Source organism: Lachancea thermotolerans, assembly GCF_000142805.1.
Source record: "Lachancea thermotolerans CBS 6340 chromosome C complete sequence".
In the NCBI taxonomy this organism is placed as follows: domain Eukaryota; kingdom Fungi; phylum Ascomycota; class Saccharomycetes; order Saccharomycetales; family Saccharomycetaceae; genus Lachancea; species Lachancea thermotolerans.
The window spans coordinates 616,120-639,341 of NC_013079.1; the positions used below are offsets into that span (position 1 = coordinate 616,120).

A 23,222-nucleotide genomic window follows, 5' to 3' on the forward strand; every position below is an offset into this window, starting at 1 on the left:
TTTGAAAACTAAGTCCCTCCTGGAGCTTTGCAAACGGGCCGTTGATGAATATTGTAAGGCACCTTAATGCTTGCCTTTAAGTGATGCATCCAATATTCCAAAAGCGCAACAGAAAGCTGAGTTCTTTGCCGCTGCTGCATTTAAAGGAGGAACAAGAGCTTTGTACTTTAGAAAATGCATTGAAATTCTCAAGAGCTGGCGCCCGCGAGTTCCATCTGCAAGACAACTCGGCACATACTCATTTTAGTTCAGACGCATTATATCCAACGCCACATAAAAGGGTATTAGAAGCAACGAGAGCGCCAGAATAAAACACCAAAAAGCTTCTTAACAAGTACAAACCAGTAAGTTTTAGGCCAAAAGATGCACCCCGTCAAGCCTTAGTAGGGCGCAGATCAATGCTCCTAAAAAGACCCTAAAACCTCAACAGCATGCATAAAAATTAGCTGACAGGAATCTTAACTTAAACAATCACAACTAACTCTGTCCCACAGCCGGGCAGCTGGCATAGCAAGGTCGCTTAGATTCATAACGAGTCGATTGTAAGACATTCACGTGACCTAACCAGCCAACTCATCTCATCATGATCACGTGATAGACAAGAAAGCTCTTCGAACAAATCCACTCAGCCCGATAGCACGCTGCGTTTCTCAGCTACAGATATTTCCGAACCGCATCTTGAAAGCCGGTGCTTTTACAGCTAGTTGACAGCTTTAAACTGAAGGTTTTTCCATTACTATAACACGGCGGATGAGTCGGGAATCACGTGACACGGGACGCTCTAAAATTTTCTCAACACCTTTTAAAAGTTTGCCACCCCTACCATCACCACAACAAGCCTGCCGATAGTGGAAACAATTCGAGAGAAAGTGGCGAAAGATGGGCCAAATACTGTCAAATCCTATAATTGACAAGGAGTTCGCCTCGGGCGGCGATGTTCTGAGTGCATTCGGGCTGTGTGCCATGCAAGGCTGGCGTATGTCCATGGAAGATTCGCATGTTTGCGCGACCAACATCAGCGCGGGTGACGCAGACCACGTTGCTTACTACGCAGTGTTCGACGGCCACGGTGGATCATCGGTGGCCGCGTTTTGCGGCGACAAGGCCGCGGGCGTCGTGCAGGCGCAACCTTCGTTCCAAAAAAGCGCGTTTGCGCGCGCGCTCGTGGACGCTTTTATCGCTACCGACAAGGAAATTCTCAAAGATCCGCTGCTACGCAACGACCATAGCGGCTGTACCGCAACTACTATGCTTGTTTCCCGCGCGCAGCAAAAACTGTTTTGCGGCAACGCTGGCGACAGCCGAACAGTGCTCTCACGCAACAAGTTAGCCAAGGCGCTTTCGTACGACCACAAGCCAACGCTGGTTGGAGAGAGATCGCGTATCGTTGCAGCAGATGGTTTCGTTGAGATGGACCGTGTGAACGGCAACCTCGCTCTGAGCCGTGCCATCGGTGACTTCGAGTTCAAATCTAACCCCAGCCTTCCACCTCACTCTCAGATCGTGACATGTGTCCCTGATGTGGTCGAGCATCCTATAGACTACGAACTAGACGAGTTCGTTATCCTTGCCTGTGATGGTATATGGGACTGCTTGTCATCGCAAGAGTGTGTCGACTTGGTCCACTATGGTATCAACAAGGGCAACATGAACCTCCAGGACATATCCTCCAGAATTGTTGACGTGTGCTGCTCGCCGACTACCGAAGGTACCGGTATCGGATGCGACAACATGAGTATCGTGGTTGTAGCTCTATTAAAGGACGGCGAGACCATCGATGAGTGGTTCACCCGTATCAGAAACAAGAAGCATTCCGCCCCAGTCTCTTTCGAGGACAGAAGGCGTGCTATATTTACCTTCTACAACTTCCCCAAGGATGACTCTGAGGTTTTCGCTGTGTCCACCAAGAAAACAGAAGAAAACAGCAACTCTAGCAATGGCACCGGCGGTAACAGCAACTTCTCGTCCATGAATGACGAAGACACCGATATGGAACGCCACGAAGGCGCCCCAGGCCGCTCCCAAATGGACCTATTCTCGTTAGAAACCCTACTAGGTGCCAACGGAATCCAAGTGACGCAGGGCGGCAACAACGTCTCTTACATCCATGGCTCCGCATTGTCTGAGGTTTTGGCCTCACTGGGGGGCAGAGCTGGCGCTTCACAACAGGCCGAAGAGGAAGGTGAGTCCGACGAAAAGCCCGAAAAGCTGGAGGAGGTGAAGGATTGAGGGGTTTCAAGTTCATCGTTTTGTCTGCTTAATGTCCGTTATCTTTTTTTCTTGGCACCTTCCTGGTTAATATCTGTGATATACTTTTCTTTTTATTCCGCTCGGATTTATTCTGTTACGTTAATGAGATGGCATGTTAATTCGATACCCAGTTTCACACCGTTTCTTCCCTTCCCTTCCCTTCCCTTCCTTTTTTATGCTACACGGATCGCTGGTTAATTTTACGACCTTGATTTTACGACCATGGTTACAGCGCAGCGGCTCAGTGTGACACTGAGTTTGCTGTTCTCAAACCTTCTTATGCTTCACATCCAAATGCTAGTTGTCTCTGTATAGTAGTCCCTCGCAAAGCGGGGAAGATTGACAACGACTTGTCAATGGTTAATGTATATTTAAGCGCCATTATATATACAAGTTTATATAAGTCTATTCCGATCATTCACCGTATACGCCGCAGGTGGTGTCCCAGACCGTAGAAGCTACTTCCTCGATGGGGAGCTGCTTGACACGCGCCACCACGGTGGCCACATGTCCCATGAAGCACGGCTCGTTTCTGGATTTGACAGTGGTTTGCTCGCGTTCCTCCTCGGACTTTTTATCAAGTTTATCGCGTTTGACAGAGTTGAACCACTGTGGGATGTCGGGGTACGCGTCTGAGAGGCCACTGTGCCATGGGTCGTCCTTTTGTAGATTGTGCGCAGAGGGGTCGGTGAACAGGTACTTGTATGAGTCATGGGTTCTGCGGATGTCGCACCATGGCGCGTCTGTCTCTAGCAGGAGCCTTTCCAAGGGAACTTCTTTGGCGCACTGGATGTTTTCTGCAGTTTTAAAGGAGCAGCCGTTCATGCCGATGTAGGAGTTGGCAGAGAGCGAGAGCACGTCTTGCAAGTCCTGAGGCGATCCTGTGAAGGAATGGGTAACGAATTTGCGCACGGGCGAGAAGCGGTAGAAAATAGCGCCGTCGTCCCTGATCTGCGGCAGGTGTTCGTGGCTGGCGCCGGCTTCGCGGACTAGTTCGCGGTGGTCGAAGCGGTCGTCAGCATCGGCAAAGCCGCGCACGAACTTGTCGAGCACCGCGACGAAGTCCGCGCAGCAGTTGCGCATGTGCAGGAACAGAGGCATCTCGGGGAACAGACAACTCAGTTTGAGCTGCTCCTCGAAGAAGAGCAGCTGCATCTCCTGGGAGGAGTAGTAGAAGCGGTCGTAGTCCAGGCCGATCTCGCCAATGGCGCGGAACTTGGGGTCGCGGGCGTTGTCGCGCATGAGGGTGTAGAGCTGGCGGAGCTTGGACTTGGTAAACGCCGCATCGGCGACGTCGAGGCGTGCGTTGAACTCTGGGTCGTTGGTCGGGTTGTCAATGGTGGAGTTGGTGTCGGCGAGGACAAACTCGTTCACACAGCACGGGTGGACGCCCAAGGTGTAGTAGAGACGCGCGTCCGGGGAGTGGAAGCGGGCGGCGAGCGCGACGGCCTCTTGGGACTCGTGGATAGAGGAGCCGGTGAGGAGCATAGCGTGGACACGGGCCTGCTGCGCGCGCCGCAGGACGCGCTGGATGTCGGGCTGGTGGTACTGTTTGCCGTTGTAGAGGCCCTGGTACATGGGGTCCGTGAGATTGAGACCGATGTCATAGAACTTGATGGCGTGGGACATCCTCCTGAGCATGCGGCGGGGTGGCGGGGACGGCCGAGACGGGTGCTGTTCGAGATGTCGGCGGAGAGAGCTCTTCTGGCGGGCGAGTGCGGCGGGAAGAGCACTGCAAGTAGAGGGCGACGCACGTGACGCAGGCCCGATCACTTAACATGCGTGCAAAGTGATACGTCCAGCACCACGTGACCGCGAGACCTGCGTTCGAAGCGACACACTCGCCACCACGTGATATCAAGCTCGCCTCCGGCACGTGCACACTGCATCACGTGCACGGCCCCGCCGTCTTGTCCGATAATCCTGTTTTGTCTATGTACCCTATTCATGCCGCGTCGTCCTGCCACGTGTTCCGCCGCAGGTGCGTTTTGTAGTGCTGCACGCAGTTGTCGTGCCGGCTGAACCGCTGCCCGCACCCCGGGTGCGGGCACACGTGGTTCTTCTCGCCCGTGTGTATCCGGTTGTGGCGCGCGAGATGGCCGCTGGTCGTGAAGCCCTTGACGCAGGTCTTGCACACGTAGCGCCTCCGCTGCTCGATGGGCGAGCGCGCGCGCTTGCCCGTGGGGCGCGATGTCGTCGCCGACGACATCGCCGACGCAGGGCGTGGCGCGGAAGTTTCTCCCGCGGCCGGCGCCGTTGCCGGGGAAAGAGCCGCGGTCACGGGGGACACCGGGCCCGCGGCAGAATCGTAGTCCGAGCCGGATGCGGAAACCGACCCGGACGCGGATTCGGCCCGCGCTCTAAGGCCTGGGACCAGGGCCAAGTTCGTACCCGAACCGGAACCCGAGCCGACACCCGGGCCCGAAACGGACCCGTGTGGTGTGACGGAGCCCGTCCGCGCTAGCCGCAGTGGCGGAAGCGTTGTGGTCGCTGCCAGCGCCGTGCTGGCGCCGAACGCGCAGCGGTCTAGCGCGCGTTTCAGGTCGCTCTCCACGTGCCGCTGTGCCGCGGTCACGGGCCCCGAGCCCGGCCCCGGCAGCAGCACCTGGTTGCCGCGCGCGCCGTCCAGCGCGATGCACCGCTGCTCGCACGTGCTGGGCGATCCCCGGTAGTAGAACTCCTCGACGCTGCTGCGCACCGCGCCCGCCAGCGCGGGACTGTGCATGCTAGCCAGCGTGGTCATTGTGTGTGTGTGTGTGTGTGTGTGTGCGTGCGAAGTGCTGTATCCGCGTGTGCGTGTGTGTGCCGAGTGGAAATCCTCGAGTCTCGCGCCCCTGTAAACTTGCCGTGCTGTGCGCGTGAGCGAGTGCGTTTCGGCCCGTCTCCCGCACGCACTGCTCCCACCGGGTCCAATCCCCAGCCTATTATATACCTCTGCTGCACGTCAGCCCAGAACCTTGGCTGTCCCTCTCGCGCGTCCGCCACTACGGCCCGCGCGGGTCCTGCCAAGCCTAGTTTTTCCGGGTGGCGGCGCGTCAGGGTTCTGCCGGGACGCGGCCCGCGCCGCGCTCCCGTCTGCGCCAAGAATAAAATTTTTTGCGCCATTTTTCTTGCCCTGCGCCAATCGAGGCAAGACCCTGCCTGATACGGGCAGAGACAACGACGGCGGAGAGGCTCGCTGCGGAGACGCAGGTGCGGGAGCGGCCGCGGGAGCGGCCGAACCCGCGCCCGCGGCCTTTGCGGTTACGCTAGCGCGATTACAGACGGCGGCGCGGGCGCCGGGGTTATTTTGGGACAGTTTGGTGGCCTTATAGCGTGCTACAGGCGTGGCACGTGTGACTGCTGCAGCAACAGCAGCAGCAACAGCAAGCAGCAACAGCAGCAGCAACAGCAGCAGCAACAGTATCAGCGTAGTATCAGCATAGTATCAGCAGCTTGGCGAACGCACACGGGGTGTTACCCGGCAGGAAACGCACGGGTCCTCTTGTGCGGCTGGCCAAGCCCTGCAGAACGTTGTGGGGAGGACCCGCGCGCGTGGCTTTCTCCAGAAGAGTTTCGACGGGAAAGAGACTGGGCGAATGACAAATCGGTCTGGGCAGGCGGGAAGGCGCGGGAAGCGCGCGCAGTTACGGCAGAGGTGGTGTGACAGGGCAACGCAGGCTGGGTCGAAGTCGCGTGGGGCGCGCGGGGTGCGTGGGAGATGCGGGAAACGCGGGAGACGCGGGAGACGCGGCAGGCGCGGAAGACACGAAAAAAAAGCTGTGTGTTGGCAGGACGGCGGGGCGGGAGGTCACTCGACACGAATCGCGGGGCACGAACGGATCACGTGTAAATACGTCACGTGATACGGAGTCGCACGGTGTCACGTGTTGGCACGTGAGGTCGCTGTCCAGGGCCCGCGCACGTGATTGCCGCTCGTGTCAGCGCTCGGCGCCCAGCGCCCACGCCCTGCGCCCCGCGCCCAGTATACGAGCCGGGCGCACCCTCCCGCCGCGTCACTCCACCTGCTCGCGTCTTGTCCTTCGTATACCGCCCGCGCCGCCGTCTCTTTCTCGTTTCTCGCCGTTCCCAATATCTCGTGGTTATTAACTTCCCTCGTACAATTTTCGAGACAAAGCGTTCTGCAAACGAGTCCCAACCGCCCCGTCTGAAAAGCATTTAAACGCTCCCGCGCTCCCCTCCCTCCTCCGCCATGTCTTCTCCCTCGGCAAGCGACCAAGCCCCACACCCTGCCACAATGCCCGCCCCAGAGGATCCCACCCACTTGCCCATCCGTAAGCAGATGGAAGAGCTCATCCGCCGCAAGCAGCGCGAGATCACCCAGGGCCTCGAGACCCTCGACACCGTCAAGTTCACGCCCGATTCGTGGACCCGCGGCAACGACGGCGGCGGCGGCACCTCCATGGTCCTGCAGAACGGCACCACCTTCGAGAAGGGCGGTGTCAACGTCTCTGTCGTCTACGGCCAGCTCTCGCCCGCGGCCATCTCCGCCATGAAACACGACCACAAGAACCTCAAGCTGCCCGAGGACCCGGCCACCGGCCTGCCCAACACGGAAGGCGTCAAGTTCTTCGCCTGCGGCCTCAGCATGGTCATCCACCCCTCCAACCCTCACGCCCCCACCACCCACCTCAACTACCGCTACTTCGAGACCTGGAACCCCGACGGCACTCCGCAGACCTGGTGGTTCGGCGGTGGCGCCGACCTCACCCCCTCCTATCTTTACGAAGACGACGCCCGCCTCTTCCACGAGATGCACAAGAAGGCCCTCGACAAGCACGACGCCGCCCTCTACCCTCGCTACAAGAAGTGGTGCGACGAGTACTTCTTTATCAAGCACAGAAACGAGACCCGTGGTATCGGCGGCATCTTCTTCGACGACATGGACGACCGCGACCCCCAGGAGATCCTGTCCATCGTCGAGGACTGCTTCGACGCCTTCCTGCCCTCCTACCTGCCCATCATCGCCCGCAGAAAGGACATGCCTTTCACCGAGGAGGAGAAGCAGTGGCAACTAATCCGCCGCGGCCGCTATGTCGAGTTCAACCTGGTGTTGGACAGAGGCACCCAGTTCGGCCTGCGCACCCCGGGCTCCCGCACGGAGTCCATCCTAATGAGTCTGCCCGTGACCGCGTGCTGGTTCTACGATCACCACCCAGAGCCCGGCTCCCGCGAGGACAAGCTCTTGAAGGTGCTGGAAAACCCGGTGGACTGGGTCTAACCGCTTGTTTTCGCACCTGAACTTTAGCCAAAAAACACTTTTGTTTATCATATTTATCCGCCTATTTAATACCGCCATCTTATAGAACATACACGCACACACGCAGCAAATACGCGTCAATTCTCTCTCCATCTGTTGCCGCAGCTCACGCACTTGTAGAAGGTCGTCATGGGCTCATCCGCAGATCTGATCTGAAGCTGGAAAAAGTATGCCCTCTCACCGCCACATTCATCGTAGTTTGGACACTGCACTGCGGTTTGGTCCACATTGTCCCAGCCACCGCCGAGCACATCGTCCACTTCCTTCCTGGGAAGTGTCTTCCGGTCGTACACCTCAACGCCCTCGATTGGAAACGCGTAAGGACACGCACCGCATTGGAGCGCGTACGCTCCGCTATCCGCTTGCGATATCACGAGCATATTGTGGCAGTGAGGACAGAACGACAGCATCTTGGCGCCTCTGTTTCGCTGGTTTCGGAGCTCATCGACTGGTAAGCTCATCGGTTAGGACCAATTTTTCAGAACATATCTCTTCGTGGTACGTGACAATGTGATCTTTAATTCAAGTTGTGATTTAGTAGGTCCTCTCGCAGATCAAAAATGGACTGTTAGGCGAGAAACAATAGCTGCGTCGTCCTAAAGAGGGCTTGATTCAAACTTAGGTTATGTCCAGTGCGGAAGACATAGTATCTCATGAAGACATACAAGTCTCAGGCGCGCAAAGCGAAGCGCAAAAGCGTCTGCTGCCGATAATTTGGAGGTTCGTTGGCCGTCGCGCTCGCAGGTCAGGTCGGGCAGGACCTGCGTCACCCGCCAAGAGAAGAACTAGCAGTCCCGTTAAGCCCGAGATGACGCCGGGCCTTCAAGACCTAGAGAGCTCTCCAACAAGGAAACGGCAGAGAGACCCTGAAAAAACGCCTATGGCAGAGCCAGAGCCGTCGCCGCTCAAATCTGACACGGGCCCCTCACTAGCAATGGCTCCCGAGTCGCCTACGAAGAGGCCTTCAAAACGGGGAAGGCCTAGAAAGGTTAAAACCGAGCCTACTGAGAATATAGACGATTACGCGCCAGCGTCCCGCTCACAGTCTCCTCTGCGGCCCCGAAAACTGATGAGGGATGAGCTAGGGCCCGATCAGGAGGGCGAACCCGGTTTTGTGACGGCAAACTCTTCGCCAATAAAATCCTCACATGTCTTTTCATCGCCAGCCAAGTCGCCTACGAAGCCTGTACTTAAGCAGTCGCCTTTCAAGATCCAGCTTAATCGTCATTTCGTGCCCACGCCCATCCCCCAAGAGGGAGAGTATAAAGCGCCTAAAGAAAAGCACCTCACTTACTTCTTCGACGGCTTTGAAGGTTACATCGATCAGAAAAAACCACTGCGATCACACCAGAAGTCCACGAATACAATGGCAATGGCTCCACAAGTGACACGCGAAGAGTTTTCACTAATCTCTAATACCTTGAACTCATTGCTCCACAGATCCAGCAAAGAAGCGTTGCGACAGGTTCAGCGTCAGATGTTTCCTCAATACTGGTTCGAGCTCGCCCAGGGATTCTCCCTTTTGTTCTATGGTGTCGGGTCAAAGCGGTCGTTTCTGGAAGAGTTTGTCATAGATTATCTCTCCCCTAGGCTCACTCTTTCCGATGCGCTCAACTTTGGTTCCATGGAAGAGAAAGCAGATCACACTGACAGAAAAGGCGAAATCAATTTCAATGGCGAGGACGGTGACAACAGCGAAGGCGACAATGCCGATGACGAAGGGGATATAGATGGCGTTCCATGTGTAGTCATAAATGGCTACAACCCTACATGCAGCTACAGAGACGCTTTTCATTCAATATCGCAGGTGATGTTGCAGGAGGAACTCGGCAAATCCGAGACCAAATACTGGGGAAACCACGTCGAGTTGCAGATCAACAAAATGATAGAAGTCTACCGCGACAGCCCGCCCCTCATCAAACTGGTGGTACTGGTGCATAATTTAGACGGGCCCATGGTAAGAAAAGCTCCTTTTCAAAACATGCTCAGCTCGCTCGCGCGGGTCCGCCAGATTGCTCTTGTTGCATCGACAGACCATGTTTACGCGCCCCTGCTTTGGGATCATGTCCGCGCGCAAAACTTCAACTTCATATTTCACGACATCACTAATTACCAAGGCTACGCCGTCGAGTCTTCCTTTAGCGACATAATGCAACTGGGCAAGAGCTCAGGAACCACGGGTGCGGAGGGTGCACGCTACGTGCTAGAATCTCTGACAAGCAACTCCAAAAGAATGTACAAACTGCTCATCGAAACCCAACTGGCGAATATGGAGTCACAAGGCAAGGATTCTGCTAACAAGCGTGGATCACACGCCTTCGGAATAGAGTTCAAGCAGTTTTATCACCTCTGCGCTGCTGAGTTCATTGCCTCTAACGAAGTTTCATTACGGTCTATGTTAAGCGAATTTATCGAACATAAGATGGCTGCCATGTCCAAAGACAGAAGCGGCGCAGAGACTCTCTACGTTCCTTATGTATACTCCGAAATGCAGACCCTGCTAAAGGACATACTGAACGTGTAAGCATCAGAGCATTCGCCGTTATTAGCGCGTATATTCAGTATTTAATAACAAACATTGGGTCCCGGACGGTTCATCACGTACGCAGTGATCAACTCTCGTTAAGCCTTGCAAAGACCCCTATTGAAAGGGAACCATTTGATACATTTTGGCATCGAGATCCTAGGGAAAAGACGATTGTCGATGTCGAAGTCCGAGGCCTCATCCCACGAGGTGGTATCGGGTGCGAATTCGAGTCGTAGCGCAACGCTCCCGGTGCTGGAGCGGCTCAAAACAGGATCACAGGTAATAGTGGGGAACCATCGAGTAGAAATCGTAAAATACCTCGCAGAAGGTGGCTTTGCGCATATCTATGTTGTTAAGTTCGTGGAATATGCGAACGAGCTCGAGCAGGCGCCATCGATCACATTGAAGGTCGGCGAAACCGCCTGCCTCAAAAGAGTGCTGGTTACGGACGAAAACGGCCTTAACGAGATGAGGAATGAGGTGAGCGTCATGAAGCAGCTTTCAGGCTGTCCCAACATTGTGCAATACTATGACTCCCACGCATCTAGATCTCGCGACGGAGTGCCTGGTTTTGAGGTTATGCTATTGATGGAGCTCTGCCCGAACAACTCCCTATTGGATTACATGAACCAGCGCCTGACTACTAAGCTTTCAGAACAGGAGATCCTAAAAATCATGTTTGATGTCACCAGAGCGTTGGCACAAATGCACTACTTGCCGATACCTCTCATCCACCGCGACGTCAAGATCGAAAACGTCCTGGTGGATGGAGATAATAATTTCAAGTTGTGTGACTTTGGATCAACTTCAACTTGCCTCCCAGTCGCGAACACTCATCAGGAAATTGCCGTATTAACCAATAACATTTACATTCACACCACGCCACAGTACCGGTCGCCCGAGATGATTGACCTATATAGGTGCCTCCCAATCGACGAGAAATCTGATATATGGGCACTAGGAATATTCCTCTACAAGCTATTGTTCTACACAACCCCTTTCGAACTCACGGGGCAGTTCGCAATTCTGCATTCCAAATACGAATTTCCAATCAACAACTACTCTTCCAAGCTCATCAACCTGATTATTATCATGCTGGCAGAGAACCCGAACTTAAGGCCTAACATTTACCAAATTATGGACAATTTATGCTCGATCATGAAAGTTGAAAATCCAATAGAAGATAAATATGGCATGGGACCTTACAGTTTTGAGAAGTACTCGGCATATCAAGCAAAATTGCAGAAGGTGCAGTACCAGATGTATCTTGCCTACGAAAACAAGCAACAGGTTGACATACTGAACGACTTGTTCATTAACTGCTTTGAAGTAGCTCCGAAACAACCTGTAAATGTCGGCCAAAAGGGAAGCCATAGGGAATCTCAAGTGGCCGCTGGGCCACAGGTTGCCGAACTATCTGAAACGGGAAATGAGGGTACTCCTGCTGGCGAGGAAGACATAGGCCTTGTACAGCGGCAATTTCCTTCAGTTGAAGATCTGGATCAATACTTGCACACTGAGACTAAGCGAGAATCAGGGAGACAAAATTCGAGTAACATTGGGAGCCTTGAAGGAAGCTCACATTCTTCGAGTAAAACGGATCTTGCGGGGGCTCAAGGTTCAATTTCTAAGCTTGCAGGAAATTCTACAAACCCCGCACAACCCGCAGTACCGAATCCGGGAGCTTTGAGCATGGCTCGGGAGTCCACGGCGCGCTCTTCTAATTCTGTCAAGCAACATAAGCCCACAAATCCATTTCCATATATTCAAAATGAAAGAGAAGTCTACAGTTTGGATCAGGATTCGAATTCGGTATTTCATGACGATGGCTTAAACACCAACACCGAAGAACAGTTTTTTTCGCAGGAACCCGTCTCAGCATCTGCAGCAGATTTGAAGTTAGGGCAGGATCAAGCACAGCGCAGTAGCGCAAATGTGCAGCAGCCTATGCCAACTCACCATTTCCAAGAGCAAATCAGAGATCCTAACGTTGAAAAGATTGGCGCATTCAGTCAATATTTCTCTGCCACACCTGCGCCAGCTGTTCATTCAACGACAAATGAGCCAAACCAGACTGAAGTTCCTCAATACTACGCTTATCAAGGCTCCCAAAGTAAAAACACACAGCCTCAACCTCAGCCCCAACCCCAACCTCAACCTCAACCTCAAGAACAACAGCAGCAGCAGATTAAACAGCAACAACAACAACAGCAGATTCAACAACAGCTCCAGCAACAACGACTGCAACAGCAACAACAACAGCAACAGCAGCAACAGCAGCAGCAGCGACAGAAGCTTCAACAACAACAATTACAACAACAACAGCTCCAAAACCAGCAATTACAGCAACAACAGCTCCAGCAGCAGCAGCTTAAAGAAAACGAAAAAGAACTACTGGTCGACTTCTCGCCTGCTGCAAAAAAAGAGCCCCAAAAGCTAGACTTAACTTACGACAAGGTTGACTTATCCACACCCAGAAAAGGCGGTTTCAAGGAAGACACAAACATTTCACAACAAAGTTTAGCTTCAAGCGAGAGTTATTCAGTGGAACTGAGCAAAAGCAAGTCAGAGTCGAAGAATCGTGGAAAAACTATCAATGAAGTTGTCCCACAGCAACAACAACAACCAAGGGGAAGAAGGTCTTTGGATCTTAAGTATCAGGAAATGGACTTTTCTAAATCGCCCTCTCCTGATCTGAAATTACAGAAGGTCAAGACAATAACACACCAGCAGCGCAAGTCTAATCTCGGGCTTGAAGCCAAAAAATCTTTCTCCCGTTCGAGAAAGTCGCTTGATCTTGACCACGCTAGACGTGAAGCCGCGAACAGTAGCGAAAATACCTCGAGTAAACGCAAGTCCTTCTTTGGCAAATTTAAAAGCTGATAAGCTGCAACTCAGGGCTTCTTTCAAACATCCTCGGTCATATAAACCTACCCCAAATTATAGCTACTTGTCATTATATACTAAGAACTACTAGTTTAAAATTACGAGTGTATCATGATTTAAGTACTGTTCGCCGAAGCGAGGAGCAAGGGCGAGCGCATTTGGCAACGATGAGCCTAAATGAAACGGAGAAAAGTCCAAAGATGAACGACGGCACTATGGTATATAGGCCTACCGATGAAGAACTTAGCAAGGGAACTTTTATGGAAAAGGTTCTAGACTTCTGCGAAAATTTATACTGGATGTACTACATCCATTTGCCTTATTATTTGATGACGACGGGTGATGCGTTTTGTCTTCACGCTTTCTTCCTCGCAATGCTAACATTCGCCCTATTTGGGCTCATCAAGTACATCTTCCTATGATGCGTTACGACAGAACATGAACGGCGCAACATGCTATGAAGGTGAAGGTATAACTTCGGCAGTCATATATATATAAATGGATAAAGTTTAAAAACAGTTTGGTATGTTAACGATGTTTTAAGAAGCCTGCTTTGGAAGGGAGAATCCCCCGCCGGAAAACTGATGTTGAAAGCATTCCAAGGAGGACGCACCAGAAGCTCTTGACTTAAAGCGACCCCCTTCACTGAATCAATGTCTGTGACAAGCGCAGCCTAATTCATGTGTTCCTTGTTAACACGCTTGACCCTGTTGTACAAAGTCACATCATCGGTGAAAACAAAGTTCCAGAGAACTTTACACCAAGAATCATGCTTGGGTAAGTCCTGATAATATTCGGGGCACATCCTGTTGAGTTCCCACAACCTCGACCAGGGGACAAAGGGAAAGTCGTGATGTTCGTTGTGAAGACCTACGTTCCAGGTGAACACATTTAAAATGCCGTAGTAAGAAAAGGTCTCCAGAGCATATCGATGCTGAAATTCAACATCAGCCCGGCTGATCTTGGACTTATCAGTGGAATGAATCTCCTCATCTTCAGCAGGGGTGTGCTTGAGCGCAAGCTTGCCGCCTGCAAGCGCCTCTTCGAGGTTCAAGAGATAGTGCTCAGCGATAAAGTGTCCGGAGCATGGGTGAAGTGAGCCGGCGAGGAACGAGGATATCAGGAAGTACATGAATGACTTCCAACCAAACGAATGGATCCACACATAATCGAAAGTGAACTGGTACACAACGTTGAGAAGGTGTAGAAGTGACATGGGGATGGATGTAACAAACATGGGTCTCAATGCATAAAAGAAGATTTGGAATGTGGCGAAAAATGCCTTACCCAACACGTTAGATAGAACCAACGCCTCGAATTTGGTGGGAATGTCCGTGTCGTAAACCTCGTCACCCAGAAACTTGTGATGAAGCTGGTGGTAAGGCGCAAAAGACGCGGCATATGGGACACCGATCGGCGTGTTCGTGAAGACAGAAAAGAGTTTGTTATGCAAAGGCTTGCGGAACGCAAGGTTGTGCGAAAGCTCGTGGATTGCAAGGAAAATATTCTGGTTAGCAGTTGCGCCGATAACGTATGCACACAGCCAGAACTTCAGACTCAGGGGATGCGTGTTGCGCAGCAGGTATGCAACCGTACATTGCAGTGCCACCACGCCAACCACGATGAACTTGGTGCGCGGTTCATGTCCCATAAGTTTTTTCACCTGTGGATGGGACTTCAAGATTGCGTGCCTCCGGATTGCATGCGGCTCCTTGTGCGACGACCAGTAGAAGTTGTGCAGTGTTTTGAGAGGTGCGTCGACCGGCGGAGGCTCCATTGTTTCGGTCCCGAGAGACAGGCCTTTATGTGAGATGGGCATGTCGTAGTGCTGTGCGTTTGGTGATGTTGCGGTCTTAAAGTTAGAGCCGCTCTGTAGTAATAGTTTCGACTCGAGATCTGAAACTCTTTAGCTAGTGGAATTCGGCTTATAATGTGGTGTTAAGTAGCCATTCTTCACCATTCCTTCTTCGCGCTTTCTTTAGATGCATTCGAGGCTTGAAAACATCTGATCTTAGGATCGATAGATCCTTCGTCTCTAACGACTAAAAGTTGCAAAAGAAAAATTAACGCTTTTAACGATGTAGTCACGTGAAAGAACATACACCCTTTGATAGCTGCCTTCGGACCTTCTTGCCCCATCAATGTCCTTGGTTATCTGACTGAGAATTGTGACTGTTGTTTTAGAGTACAATCCGCCCCGCAGATACTCGGAGTTGAGAAGGCTACGACCAAGCCATAAGTGGATATCAACAAGTGCTGGAAATTTTGGGCTTCAAGGCTACAGAACAAGAAGACCAGTGCTCAATTTTTGGAGAGTAATGTTAGAGCTAAATCTCCTCGCACTTCTAACATATTGTAGCGTTTTTCACTTGCAGCTTTGTCTCGCCAACCATGCTTTATGCTTGATTGGTAATCATTTTGTACTAATCTGTCGCGTTGTGATGTTCGCTTCGCGAAGCTGAAAGAATCACTTGGGATGGAGGTTTTAGCCAAACGGGTCTGCGACAACTGTTTAGCCAGTCATTTGATACTTGTTGCCTTGTGCGTGGCATGGCTCTCTTTTCATCAAGGTTGAGGACAGCCCAGCCTGCGGAAATAGCTTCTTGTTAATTTACGAGCTGTCCAACGTTGTTCGATGCTTTTCATGATGCAGCGGTGTCTGACGCTTCTTTAATTATGCCTTAGTCGTGAACTTGAAATCTCAACCCTCCAGTTGGCGCCTCATTAACCTGAGCTCTGTCACCCACCCTTTCGAAAATTGGTTAAGATTTGCATACAAGAACAGGCGTGGAAAAACATGCAACATAGAGCTCGAAATTCTGGTCTTAGTAGCCGTAATTTACTGCTTAGTCGAGTCACAGTTCAATCGGTGTTCTTCGAGCCCGCTGGCAGCCCAGCGACCCCGCGTTGCGGAGATCAAGCCCTACATCATCTTCGACGTTGTGTAAAGTCCCTAGCCATACAAATTTTAAAGATTCGCCATTCATTCGGGTGCCCCAGGACAGGCAAATAAAGAGGATTATAACAGCGAGCTTCGTTTGTGCAGTAATTAAGCATGCTCAGGTCATCACTCAGGTGCCATCAGATCAAGAGGTTCATGTCTGAGCAGGTAAAGTTCGGATCCAAGGGCGTTTCACGCGTGGTAACGCTGTCGAGGCCTGAAAAGCTCAATGCGCTCTCTGACCAGATGTGCCGGAAGATGATACCGACCCTTCAAGAGTATGCGAAAAGCGAAACAAACAACATTGTGGTCATCGGCTCTGCAAACGCTCCCAGGTCGCTGTGTTCTGGAGGAGACGTGGCTACCGTCGCCTTGCAGAATATCGCGGGGAAGCGCGACCTCTCGCTTGAGTTTTTCCGCAATGAATACTCCTTAAACCTGCTCTTGGCAACTTACAACAAGCCAGTGGTCGTATTGATGGATGGTATCACTATGGGCGGAGGCGTTGGCTTGGCCACACATGTACCGTTCCGGATTGCGACCGAGAACACTCGTTGGTGCATGCCTGAAATGGACATCGGATTCTTTCCTGACGTCGGTACTACGTTCTCACTTCCTCAACTAACAACTGTTGGAGGCACCAAAGGCCAGCTAGCGCTTTATTTATGCCTCACAGGCGATCTTTTGAGCGGCATCGACGTGTACATGGCTGGGTTAGCGTCTCATTATGTGCCAAGTCACAACCTTGTGGATCTCCAGGCGAGACTGGGAGAGCTTCCGGTCACCAACTCCGAGGAAATGTGGCAAATAACAGGCAATGCCATTGAGGAGTTTTCTGTTGGCATTCCTGAGGACTACAACTTCAAGTACTCTAATGCCCAGCTAGACGTGATTGAAAGTTGCTTTGATATTGGGCATGGTTGGAAGGGAATTAACACTGCCCTTGAGAAGGTTGTGAACTCCAGCTCTGCGTCGCCCGAAGAAAAGGAATTCGCGCGCTTAACTTTGCAGAAACTTGGTACAAAGAGCCCCGTTTCAGTCCAGGTTGCTATTGAGCAGTTCCGCAGAAATTCTCAGACAGATGTCGAGTCTGCCTTGAAGCAAGACCTGGTCACAGCTTCTAATATGTGCGAGGACCCAGCTTCCGAATTCTCCCAGGCTACTAAGCACAAACTTGTTGATAAGAGCAAATCTGCATTTCCTTGGACAAAAACATCTTTGACCCTTGAAGAGCTCTCACGTTTAGTATCTCCCCGTGCATCCGCATCTGTGTCACTCCAGAAGTTTGACAAGGCAGTCACCTGGAAGAAGTACCCCTACCACTCTCAATTTATGCTTCCAACTGAGCAAAACTTCAAAGACTATATCACAGGAAATGATAATTCTGGAAGGTCACTAGCTGCGAACCAGGCGGAAGTTGTGAAGTACTTCTCGCAGTATAACTCATCCTCCAAAGGAAAGACGGGGATTGAATATTTGTGCAACCTGGTCTGCTCCAGGAAATGTACTGTTGGTGATGCTGGTGAGCTGCGCTGGAACAACTAAGTTCCAGACTAATGGTAGCAACTGACGGCCCCGGCCATGTAAATAGAAATCGCTGATCTACATAAGCATGTTTTGAACTATACGTCACGTGAATAAGGTCAAGGTGACAAATTGCTTGACGCCTAGAAGCCTTTTTTTGGGCTAAACCTTAACTCTTCGCGAGTACCCTAAACACTCATTCTTTTGGGTTTTCCTAAGTTCTCAGTGTACTACAGGACTATGTCAGAGCTTGAAGAGTTTGGCTTATTGCAGATCCCTTCTGTTATCCACAAAGATGACTGTGGTTATTGCTTTGAAAGCATGTACAACGATGATCAGATGGCATCGCACGCCTTAAATGTGTGCTTAACGTGCTTCCAGAGCTTCTGCGATACGCATATACCTGTTCACCAGTCTGTAGCCAAAAACGATTTCAATGACAAGCACGACTTCCTACTGAAGGTAAGCAAAATCAGGAAACCAGAACAGAAGCAGCCCATTGAGAAGAAATTGAAGCTAGAAATTACAGAAAAGTCTGAAGATGATACCTATGAATCGCTTTGGTGGCTCACCAAAGGTGCAGTAATAATCGCGGACTATCGAACTCAGGGCCTTAATTCTTCGGTAACAACAAAAGTCACAGAGATACTGAATGCTCGATCCAGCAACTTTCAAAATATGACCCAGGCTTGGCAACTAGAAGTCAAACCCTGTGTTCATGTTGAGAACCTTGAGGTCCCAAATGATAATCCTCAAACCGTCGCCAACAGGTGCACAGATTGTAAGTTAGGAAGTAATCTTTGGATGTGTCTTCACTGCGGCAACGTCGGATGCGGCAGACAGCAGGTGGGCATTGAAGGACATTCTCACGCGCTCAAACACTTTGAAAGTAACCCAGGACATCCATTGGCAGTAAAATTGGGTTCTTTGAGTAACTCAGCAGCCGACATTTATTGCTACTCCTGTGATGATGAGGTCCAATTCGCCGACACAAAAAAGTGGATTCAACTACTTTTGTATTGGGGCATCGACATCCAGAGCCGGGTGGCTCAAGAAAAAACCTTGCTTGAGCTGCAGGTTGAGCAAAATATGAACTGGGACTTTCAAATGGTTGATGCTGAAGGCCATGAGCTGCGCCACTTAGAGGGATCGAAGAAATATGGGTATGGTCTGCAAAATTTGGGGAATTCGTGTTATTTGAATTCAGTTCTGCAGGTCCTTCTTAATGGCGATTTATCTAGGTGGTCGCTGGAAGGCCTTGGCGACTTTCCTGGTGATGTTCTCTATGTTTCCAGTAACCTGAGATGTCAACTGATTAAAATGAGAAATGCTTTGAAAAACGAGCCTGAGAAATATCCGCACGGTGTTAAACCCACAACTTTTAAGCACTGTATTGGTGGGACACATGAAGAGTTCAGCTCTGGGAGGCAACAGGATGCGCTTGAGTTCTTTTCTTATTTTGTCGATCTACTAGACAAAAAGGTGTTCGAGAAATCTTCATCGAATCCGAATGATCTCATGAAATTTTCACTTCAGGATAGGATTGAGTGTACCAAGTGCCATGGTGTGAAGTACACAAGCCAGGTTTCTGACTACTTGCAAGTTCTCCTTTCAGATTCCGAGGAGCCTCAGGATTTACTGGCCAATCTTGCACAGAACTTTCAGGGCGATGAGGTTGAATTCAAATGTCCCACCTGCAATGAGACCACGAAAGCCAATAAATCTTGCGGGTTCCGCACTTTCCCAGAGATTTTAGTGGCGAGCTGTAGTAGAATAAAGCTTGTGAACTGGGTTCCTGTGAAAACATCTCAAGAAGTTTTAGTGCCAGGAACACAAGCTGCAGACACCGCGATATTGGAACTTGGCCAATTCAAGTCCAATGGATTCGATCCAGATAATGAGACACTCCTTGAAAAGGGCGAACCCGCTGGGTTTGAGCCTAAAGCGAACTGCATTATTCAACTTACGGAGATGGGGTTTTCGGAAAATGCTGCAGTCAGAGCTTTGTATCACAGCGGTAACAGCAGCGCAGAAGTTGCTGCCAACTGGCTTTTCCAACACATGGACGATGCAGACCTGAATGATCCTTTTATTGTACCAAGTGCGCCCTCAAAAGCAGCTGAGGTTAACCCACAAGCGCTTGAGAACATGGCTGCTATGGGCCTGAACCCGGAACTGTGCCGGAAAGCTCTCATCATTAACCAAGGCAACGTTAGCGCTAGTGTCGAATGGGTTTTCAACAACCTTGATTACTGCGACAGTAGCATTCAAGAGTCGACAGTAGATGAGGATGACAAAGAATATGGGATTACTGACAAAGACAAAGCCAATTACAGACTTAAGGCAGTGGTCTGCCATAAGGGAGCGTCGGTTCATTCCGGACACTATGTGGCATTTATCAAAAAACAAGTCGAAAACGAAGTCAAATGGGTTCTTTATAACGACGAAAAGATCGTTGTTGCGGATAGCCCTACAAATATCGAAGAAATCAAGAAGAACGGCTACATTTACTTCTTCGATCGCTCTTAGGTTGACCAATTCTTTAATTCCCATTCAGGATGGAATTGTATCGTCGCAGACGAATTATCACTTTAGCCTGAAACGCTGCGACAGTACTATAAATCGGGCATATCTGGCGAGAGTTTGAACCTCCTCGCGTTGGATTCATTCACCAACTGCAATGGAAAACCAACAGGTTCCTCGCACCAATCGATTCAGCGGATATGTATGTGAAGGTGGTTAAAGTACTTGCAAATCGGATTTCTAACTATGCTCCTGGTTGTTTAGATGAACTCTTCCGATTGGAACTCGATGCAAGGGTTTCAAGAAAAAGGGCTCGAAGCTTCTCTCGCTGGTCTGGCTCTGTCTCAAAATGCCCTTTTCATCGGTGGCGATGGAGATAAACGTATGATAGGTGCCAATAACAGAAACCAAGAATCTATTACCGCATATAATAATACCATATTCCCGCCACAAGGCGGCATAGCATTGGTTCCCCGACACCCTAACACGCTTCATCAGGGGCCTGCAGGTGGCAGCAATGGCAATATTGGTGGCAATGGTGGGAGTCGCGATAACTTTTATTGGAATATGGAGCATAGGGATTTGAATGTGGGGCGCGAGAATACTGCGGGGAATATGACTGCGAATAGCATAATGGATAGCACCGTCAACACTAAGGAATCTGCCTATAATACCACAGTGGGCTCGAACCACTGGCAACAAGAAACTGTCGAGTCTATGCAATTAGAGTTACAGCTGAAGGAGACCCAAATTGAGTCACTAGAAACCGAGATACAGAGTCTAAAACGCATTTTCAACCAAGGACTTTCTGCCAGACAAGAACAGGATAGCAGGGTTTCCTCGGCATCCCAGAAGGGTCGCACTGTCGAGATGCCGGTGAGCTTAGAGTCCATTTTTCATAAGATGTCATCTGTAATTGCGGCAAAGGACAAAGAGTTAGAGGAGACAAGTAGAAGACTTGAAAGCATTGTCACCGCAATAGCATTGAACCCCTCAAATAGTGTTACAAAGCTCGGTCGCTACGATGAAGAGGCGCTAGCTCACAAAATGGTTGTAAGGTTGGAAACACTGACTAAGGAAAACCAAGACATGGCCAAAATGTTAGGATACGGAAGGTCAAAGGAGCAACACATTGAACTAGAGCTTATCAAAAGAGAAAATCAAGAGCTCAAGAGGAAACTTTCCCAGGTTGAGCGCAAAGCCCTTAAGGACTAGAAGCTTCAATCAGGAAAGCTACCTGCTCCCAATTTGCTTCGCTCGCGCCATAAAGTTGCTATTCATATCAAGCCGCACGCTAATATTAAAGCACATCCAGTATGTAGGCCTTAGGATAATAAATCAATATTTAATTAAACAAACTCAAACTCGGTAAGATGCCACGAGTGAAAACCGTTTGTAGCTCTCTACTTACTCAAAGCTTTTCTTCTGTTTTGGACGCCCTTCGCCAAAAGTGTCAGAACTTCCTCGGTAGACTCCCAGCCGATACAGGCATCGGTAATGGAGCAACCGTATTTTAGTCCTTCACGGCCGCCCTCTGGAGTGATATCTTGTCTGCCTTCAACCAAGTTGGACTCGATCATGACACCGCAAATGGCGTTTTGGCCATCTGTCAGTTGCTCGAAGATAGACTGAGCGACCTTGGGCTGGTTTCTGTAGTCTTTGCTGCTGTTGCCGTGAGAACAGTCGATCATAATTCTTCTGGCCGAGCTGTTCTCATCGACAACCTTGGCTTGAATGAGCTCGGATTGGGCCTGCTTGACGCTTTCGGCATCAAAGTTTGTTCCCTTTTTACCGCCTCTCAAGATAATGAAAGTGTCACTGTTACCCTCTGTGCCGACAATGGCAGTGACGCCAGGCTTTGTAACGGACAAGAAGTAGTGCGCGTGAGCAGCGGCTCTCATGGCGTCAATGGAGACTTGCAGGCCACCATCGGTACCGTTCTTGAAACCGATAGGGAAAGAAAGACCAGAGGCCAACTCACGGTGAAGTTGAGATTCAGTGGTTCTTGCGCCAATAGCGCCGAGCGAGAAGCAGTCACTCAAGAACTGTGGGGAGATGGTGTCAAGCATTTCTCCAGCAATAGGCATTTTTTCCACCAGGTTAGTGAACATCTCTCTTGAAATCCTCAGACCCTTGTTGATCTGGAAAGAGTTGTCGATGTCTGGGTCGTTAATCAAACCTTTCCAGCCGACTGTAGTTCTGGGCTTCTCCAAGTAAGCTCTCATAATAATGAGAAGGTCCTTGGACAGTTTTTGCGAGATCTGCGACAAGCGATCGCAGTACTCGTATGCGGCCTTAGGGTCGTGGATTGAGCAAGGACCTATCACAATAACTAGACGGTCGTCCTTGCCGTTTAGGATGTCACAAACTTGTTCGCGGGCATCTACAATGTTTTTGGCGCCTTTCTCTGAGATTGGAAGCTCATGTTGAAGCAAGTCCGGAGGAGTCAAAGGGTCGTAGCCTTTGATTCTCCAATCTTCAAGGCGCTTTCTGTCGCCGGCATGGTCATTTTTGATGAACATTTCTGGATAGCAAGGGAAGTCTAGTGAACGAGAGCTGGGAACTCGATCTAACAGTAAGACTGCGGCATCTCTTCTAATATGTCGGTGGAACTTTTTTTTTTGAAGATCAGTCATTGAAATTTTTTCAAGATTACGTAATTTCATAATATCTTTAAGGCAAAGAAGCAAACATCCTTCGGCGGCTAAACTTTCACCGCGACCTTCAATTGAGCTTTGGATTTAATTATAGCATTAAGGTAGAGAGCAAGTGGGGGTGCTTCAAGACGTCACAGCTATGATGTTTATAGGCCAGTATGCCAATTTAATGAACTATCACAGAGACATGTTAACCTATAATACTCTCAAAGCCGAGGATCAGAAAGCCCAGACTGCAGTGGTATCGTGACGGCCTGCGAATTTGTAGTCTTGCAACAACCATTATTGAGACGTGTCTTTCCTTCTCTTGTAGTGATATTAATTTCATTGCATCAAGTGTGAAGATCGTTCGGGAATGCTTGCGAAGGTCAGGAGCCTAGGAATGCGAATTCACGCCCGAAGGCGCGTTCATGCAAAGGTAACATATGCCATAACTGTTTGAACCGTGATTTCCTATGGGTTTAGCAGTCGCACGTGACAAAATATAGAGCAACTATTCATTAGGCACATCTTAACTGATGCAAAAAGGTCCTACCCGGATTCGAACCGGGGTTGTCCGGATCAAAACCGAAAGTGATAACCACTACACTATAGGACCGTCCTTCATTGTGGAACCTAATCCAAGTAGTACACATAGTATTTTTCTTGTCTTGT

General features: G+C 50.4%; 12 protein-coding genes and 1 non-coding gene across 13 annotated transcripts; 7 read left to right on the forward strand and 6 right to left on the reverse strand.

The window, feature by feature from the left end:
* Positions 1 to 879: 879 nt before the first annotated feature.
* Positions 880 to 2,229, forward strand: PTC2 (type 2C protein phosphatase PTC2; the record flags this gene model as incomplete). Its single annotated transcript, XM_002552489.1, has 1 exon — positions 880 to 2,229. The coding sequence occupies one exon, from the start codon at positions 880 to 882 to the stop codon at positions 2,227 to 2,229; it is 1,350 nt and encodes a 449-aa protein (XP_002552535.1).
* Positions 2,230 to 2,664: 435 nt separating this feature from the next.
* Positions 2,665 to 3,891, reverse strand: KLTH0C07150g (3'-5'-exodeoxyribonuclease; the record flags this gene model as incomplete). The annotated part of the gene is made up of 1 exon (XM_002552490.1): positions 2,665 to 3,891. One exon carries the CDS (start codon positions 3,889 to 3,891, stop codon positions 2,665 to 2,667), a length of 1,227 nt encoding a protein of 408 aa, XP_002552536.1.
* Positions 3,892 to 4,195: 304 nt separating this feature from the next.
* Positions 4,196 to 4,993, reverse strand: KLTH0C07172g (C2H2-type zinc finger protein; the record flags this gene model as incomplete). Its single annotated transcript, XM_002552491.1, has 1 exon — positions 4,196 to 4,993. One exon carries the CDS (start codon positions 4,991 to 4,993, stop codon positions 4,196 to 4,198), a length of 798 nt encoding a protein of 265 aa, XP_002552537.1.
* A 1,494-nt stretch (positions 4,994 to 6,487) lies between these two features.
* On the forward strand, positions 6,488 to 7,471 carry HEM13 (coproporphyrinogen oxidase; the record flags this gene model as incomplete). Its single annotated transcript, XM_002552492.1, has 1 exon — positions 6,488 to 7,471. The coding sequence occupies one exon, from the start codon at positions 6,488 to 6,490 to the stop codon at positions 7,469 to 7,471; it is 984 nt and encodes a 327-aa protein (XP_002552538.1).
* Positions 7,472 to 7,587: 116 nt separating this feature from the next.
* Positions 7,588 to 7,971, reverse strand: RPC11 (DNA-directed RNA polymerase III core subunit RPC11; the record flags this gene model as incomplete). The annotated part of the gene is made up of 1 exon (XM_002552493.1): positions 7,588 to 7,971. One exon carries the CDS (start codon positions 7,969 to 7,971, stop codon positions 7,588 to 7,590), a length of 384 nt encoding a protein of 127 aa, XP_002552539.1.
* A 164-nt stretch (positions 7,972 to 8,135) lies between these two features.
* Positions 8,136 to 10,034, forward strand: ORC2 (origin recognition complex subunit 2; the record flags this gene model as incomplete). Its single annotated transcript, XM_002552494.1, has 1 exon — positions 8,136 to 10,034. The coding sequence occupies one exon, from the start codon at positions 8,136 to 8,138 to the stop codon at positions 10,032 to 10,034; it is 1,899 nt and encodes a 632-aa protein (XP_002552540.1).
* A 180-nt stretch (positions 10,035 to 10,214) lies between these two features.
* AKL1 (serine/threonine protein kinase AKL1) lies at positions 10,215 to 12,920 on the forward strand (the record flags this gene model as incomplete). Its single annotated transcript, XM_002552495.1, has 1 exon — positions 10,215 to 12,920. The coding sequence occupies one exon, from the start codon at positions 10,215 to 10,217 to the stop codon at positions 12,918 to 12,920; it is 2,706 nt and encodes a 901-aa protein (XP_002552541.1).
* A 676-nt stretch (positions 12,921 to 13,596) lies between these two features.
* KLTH0C07282g (sphingolipid delta(4)-desaturase family protein) lies at positions 13,597 to 14,742 on the reverse strand (the record flags this gene model as incomplete). The annotated part of the gene is made up of 1 exon (XM_002552496.1): positions 13,597 to 14,742. One exon carries the CDS (start codon positions 14,740 to 14,742, stop codon positions 13,597 to 13,599), a length of 1,146 nt encoding a protein of 381 aa, XP_002552542.1.
* A 1,236-nt stretch (positions 14,743 to 15,978) lies between these two features.
* Positions 15,979 to 17,409, forward strand: EHD3 (mitochondrial 37S ribosomal protein mS47; the record flags this gene model as incomplete). Its single annotated transcript, XM_002552497.1, has 1 exon — positions 15,979 to 17,409. The coding sequence occupies one exon, from the start codon at positions 15,979 to 15,981 to the stop codon at positions 17,407 to 17,409; it is 1,431 nt and encodes a 476-aa protein (XP_002552543.1).
* A 219-nt stretch (positions 17,410 to 17,628) lies between these two features.
* Positions 17,629 to 19,917, forward strand: UBP14 (ubiquitin-specific protease UBP14; the record flags this gene model as incomplete). Its single annotated transcript, XM_002552498.1, has 1 exon — positions 17,629 to 19,917. One exon carries the CDS (start codon positions 17,629 to 17,631, stop codon positions 19,915 to 19,917), a length of 2,289 nt encoding a protein of 762 aa, XP_002552544.1.
* Positions 19,918 to 20,175: 258 nt separating this feature from the next.
* On the forward strand, positions 20,176 to 21,126 carry MUM2 (Mum2p; the record flags this gene model as incomplete). Its single annotated transcript, XM_002552499.1, has 1 exon — positions 20,176 to 21,126. The coding sequence occupies one exon, from the start codon at positions 20,176 to 20,178 to the stop codon at positions 21,124 to 21,126; it is 951 nt and encodes a 316-aa protein (XP_002552545.1).
* Positions 21,127 to 21,314: 188 nt separating this feature from the next.
* ARO3 (3-deoxy-7-phosphoheptulonate synthase ARO3) lies at positions 21,315 to 22,547 on the reverse strand (the record flags this gene model as incomplete). The annotated part of the gene is made up of 1 exon (XM_002552500.1): positions 21,315 to 22,547. One exon carries the CDS (start codon positions 22,545 to 22,547, stop codon positions 21,315 to 21,317), a length of 1,233 nt encoding a protein of 410 aa, XP_002552546.1.
* Positions 22,548 to 23,094: 547 nt separating this feature from the next.
* Positions 23,095 to 23,166, reverse strand: KLTH0C07392r. The gene has a single exon. It is a non-coding gene; the product is annotated as a tRNA-Gln (tRNA).
* Positions 23,167 to 23,222: the final 56 nt, after the last annotated feature.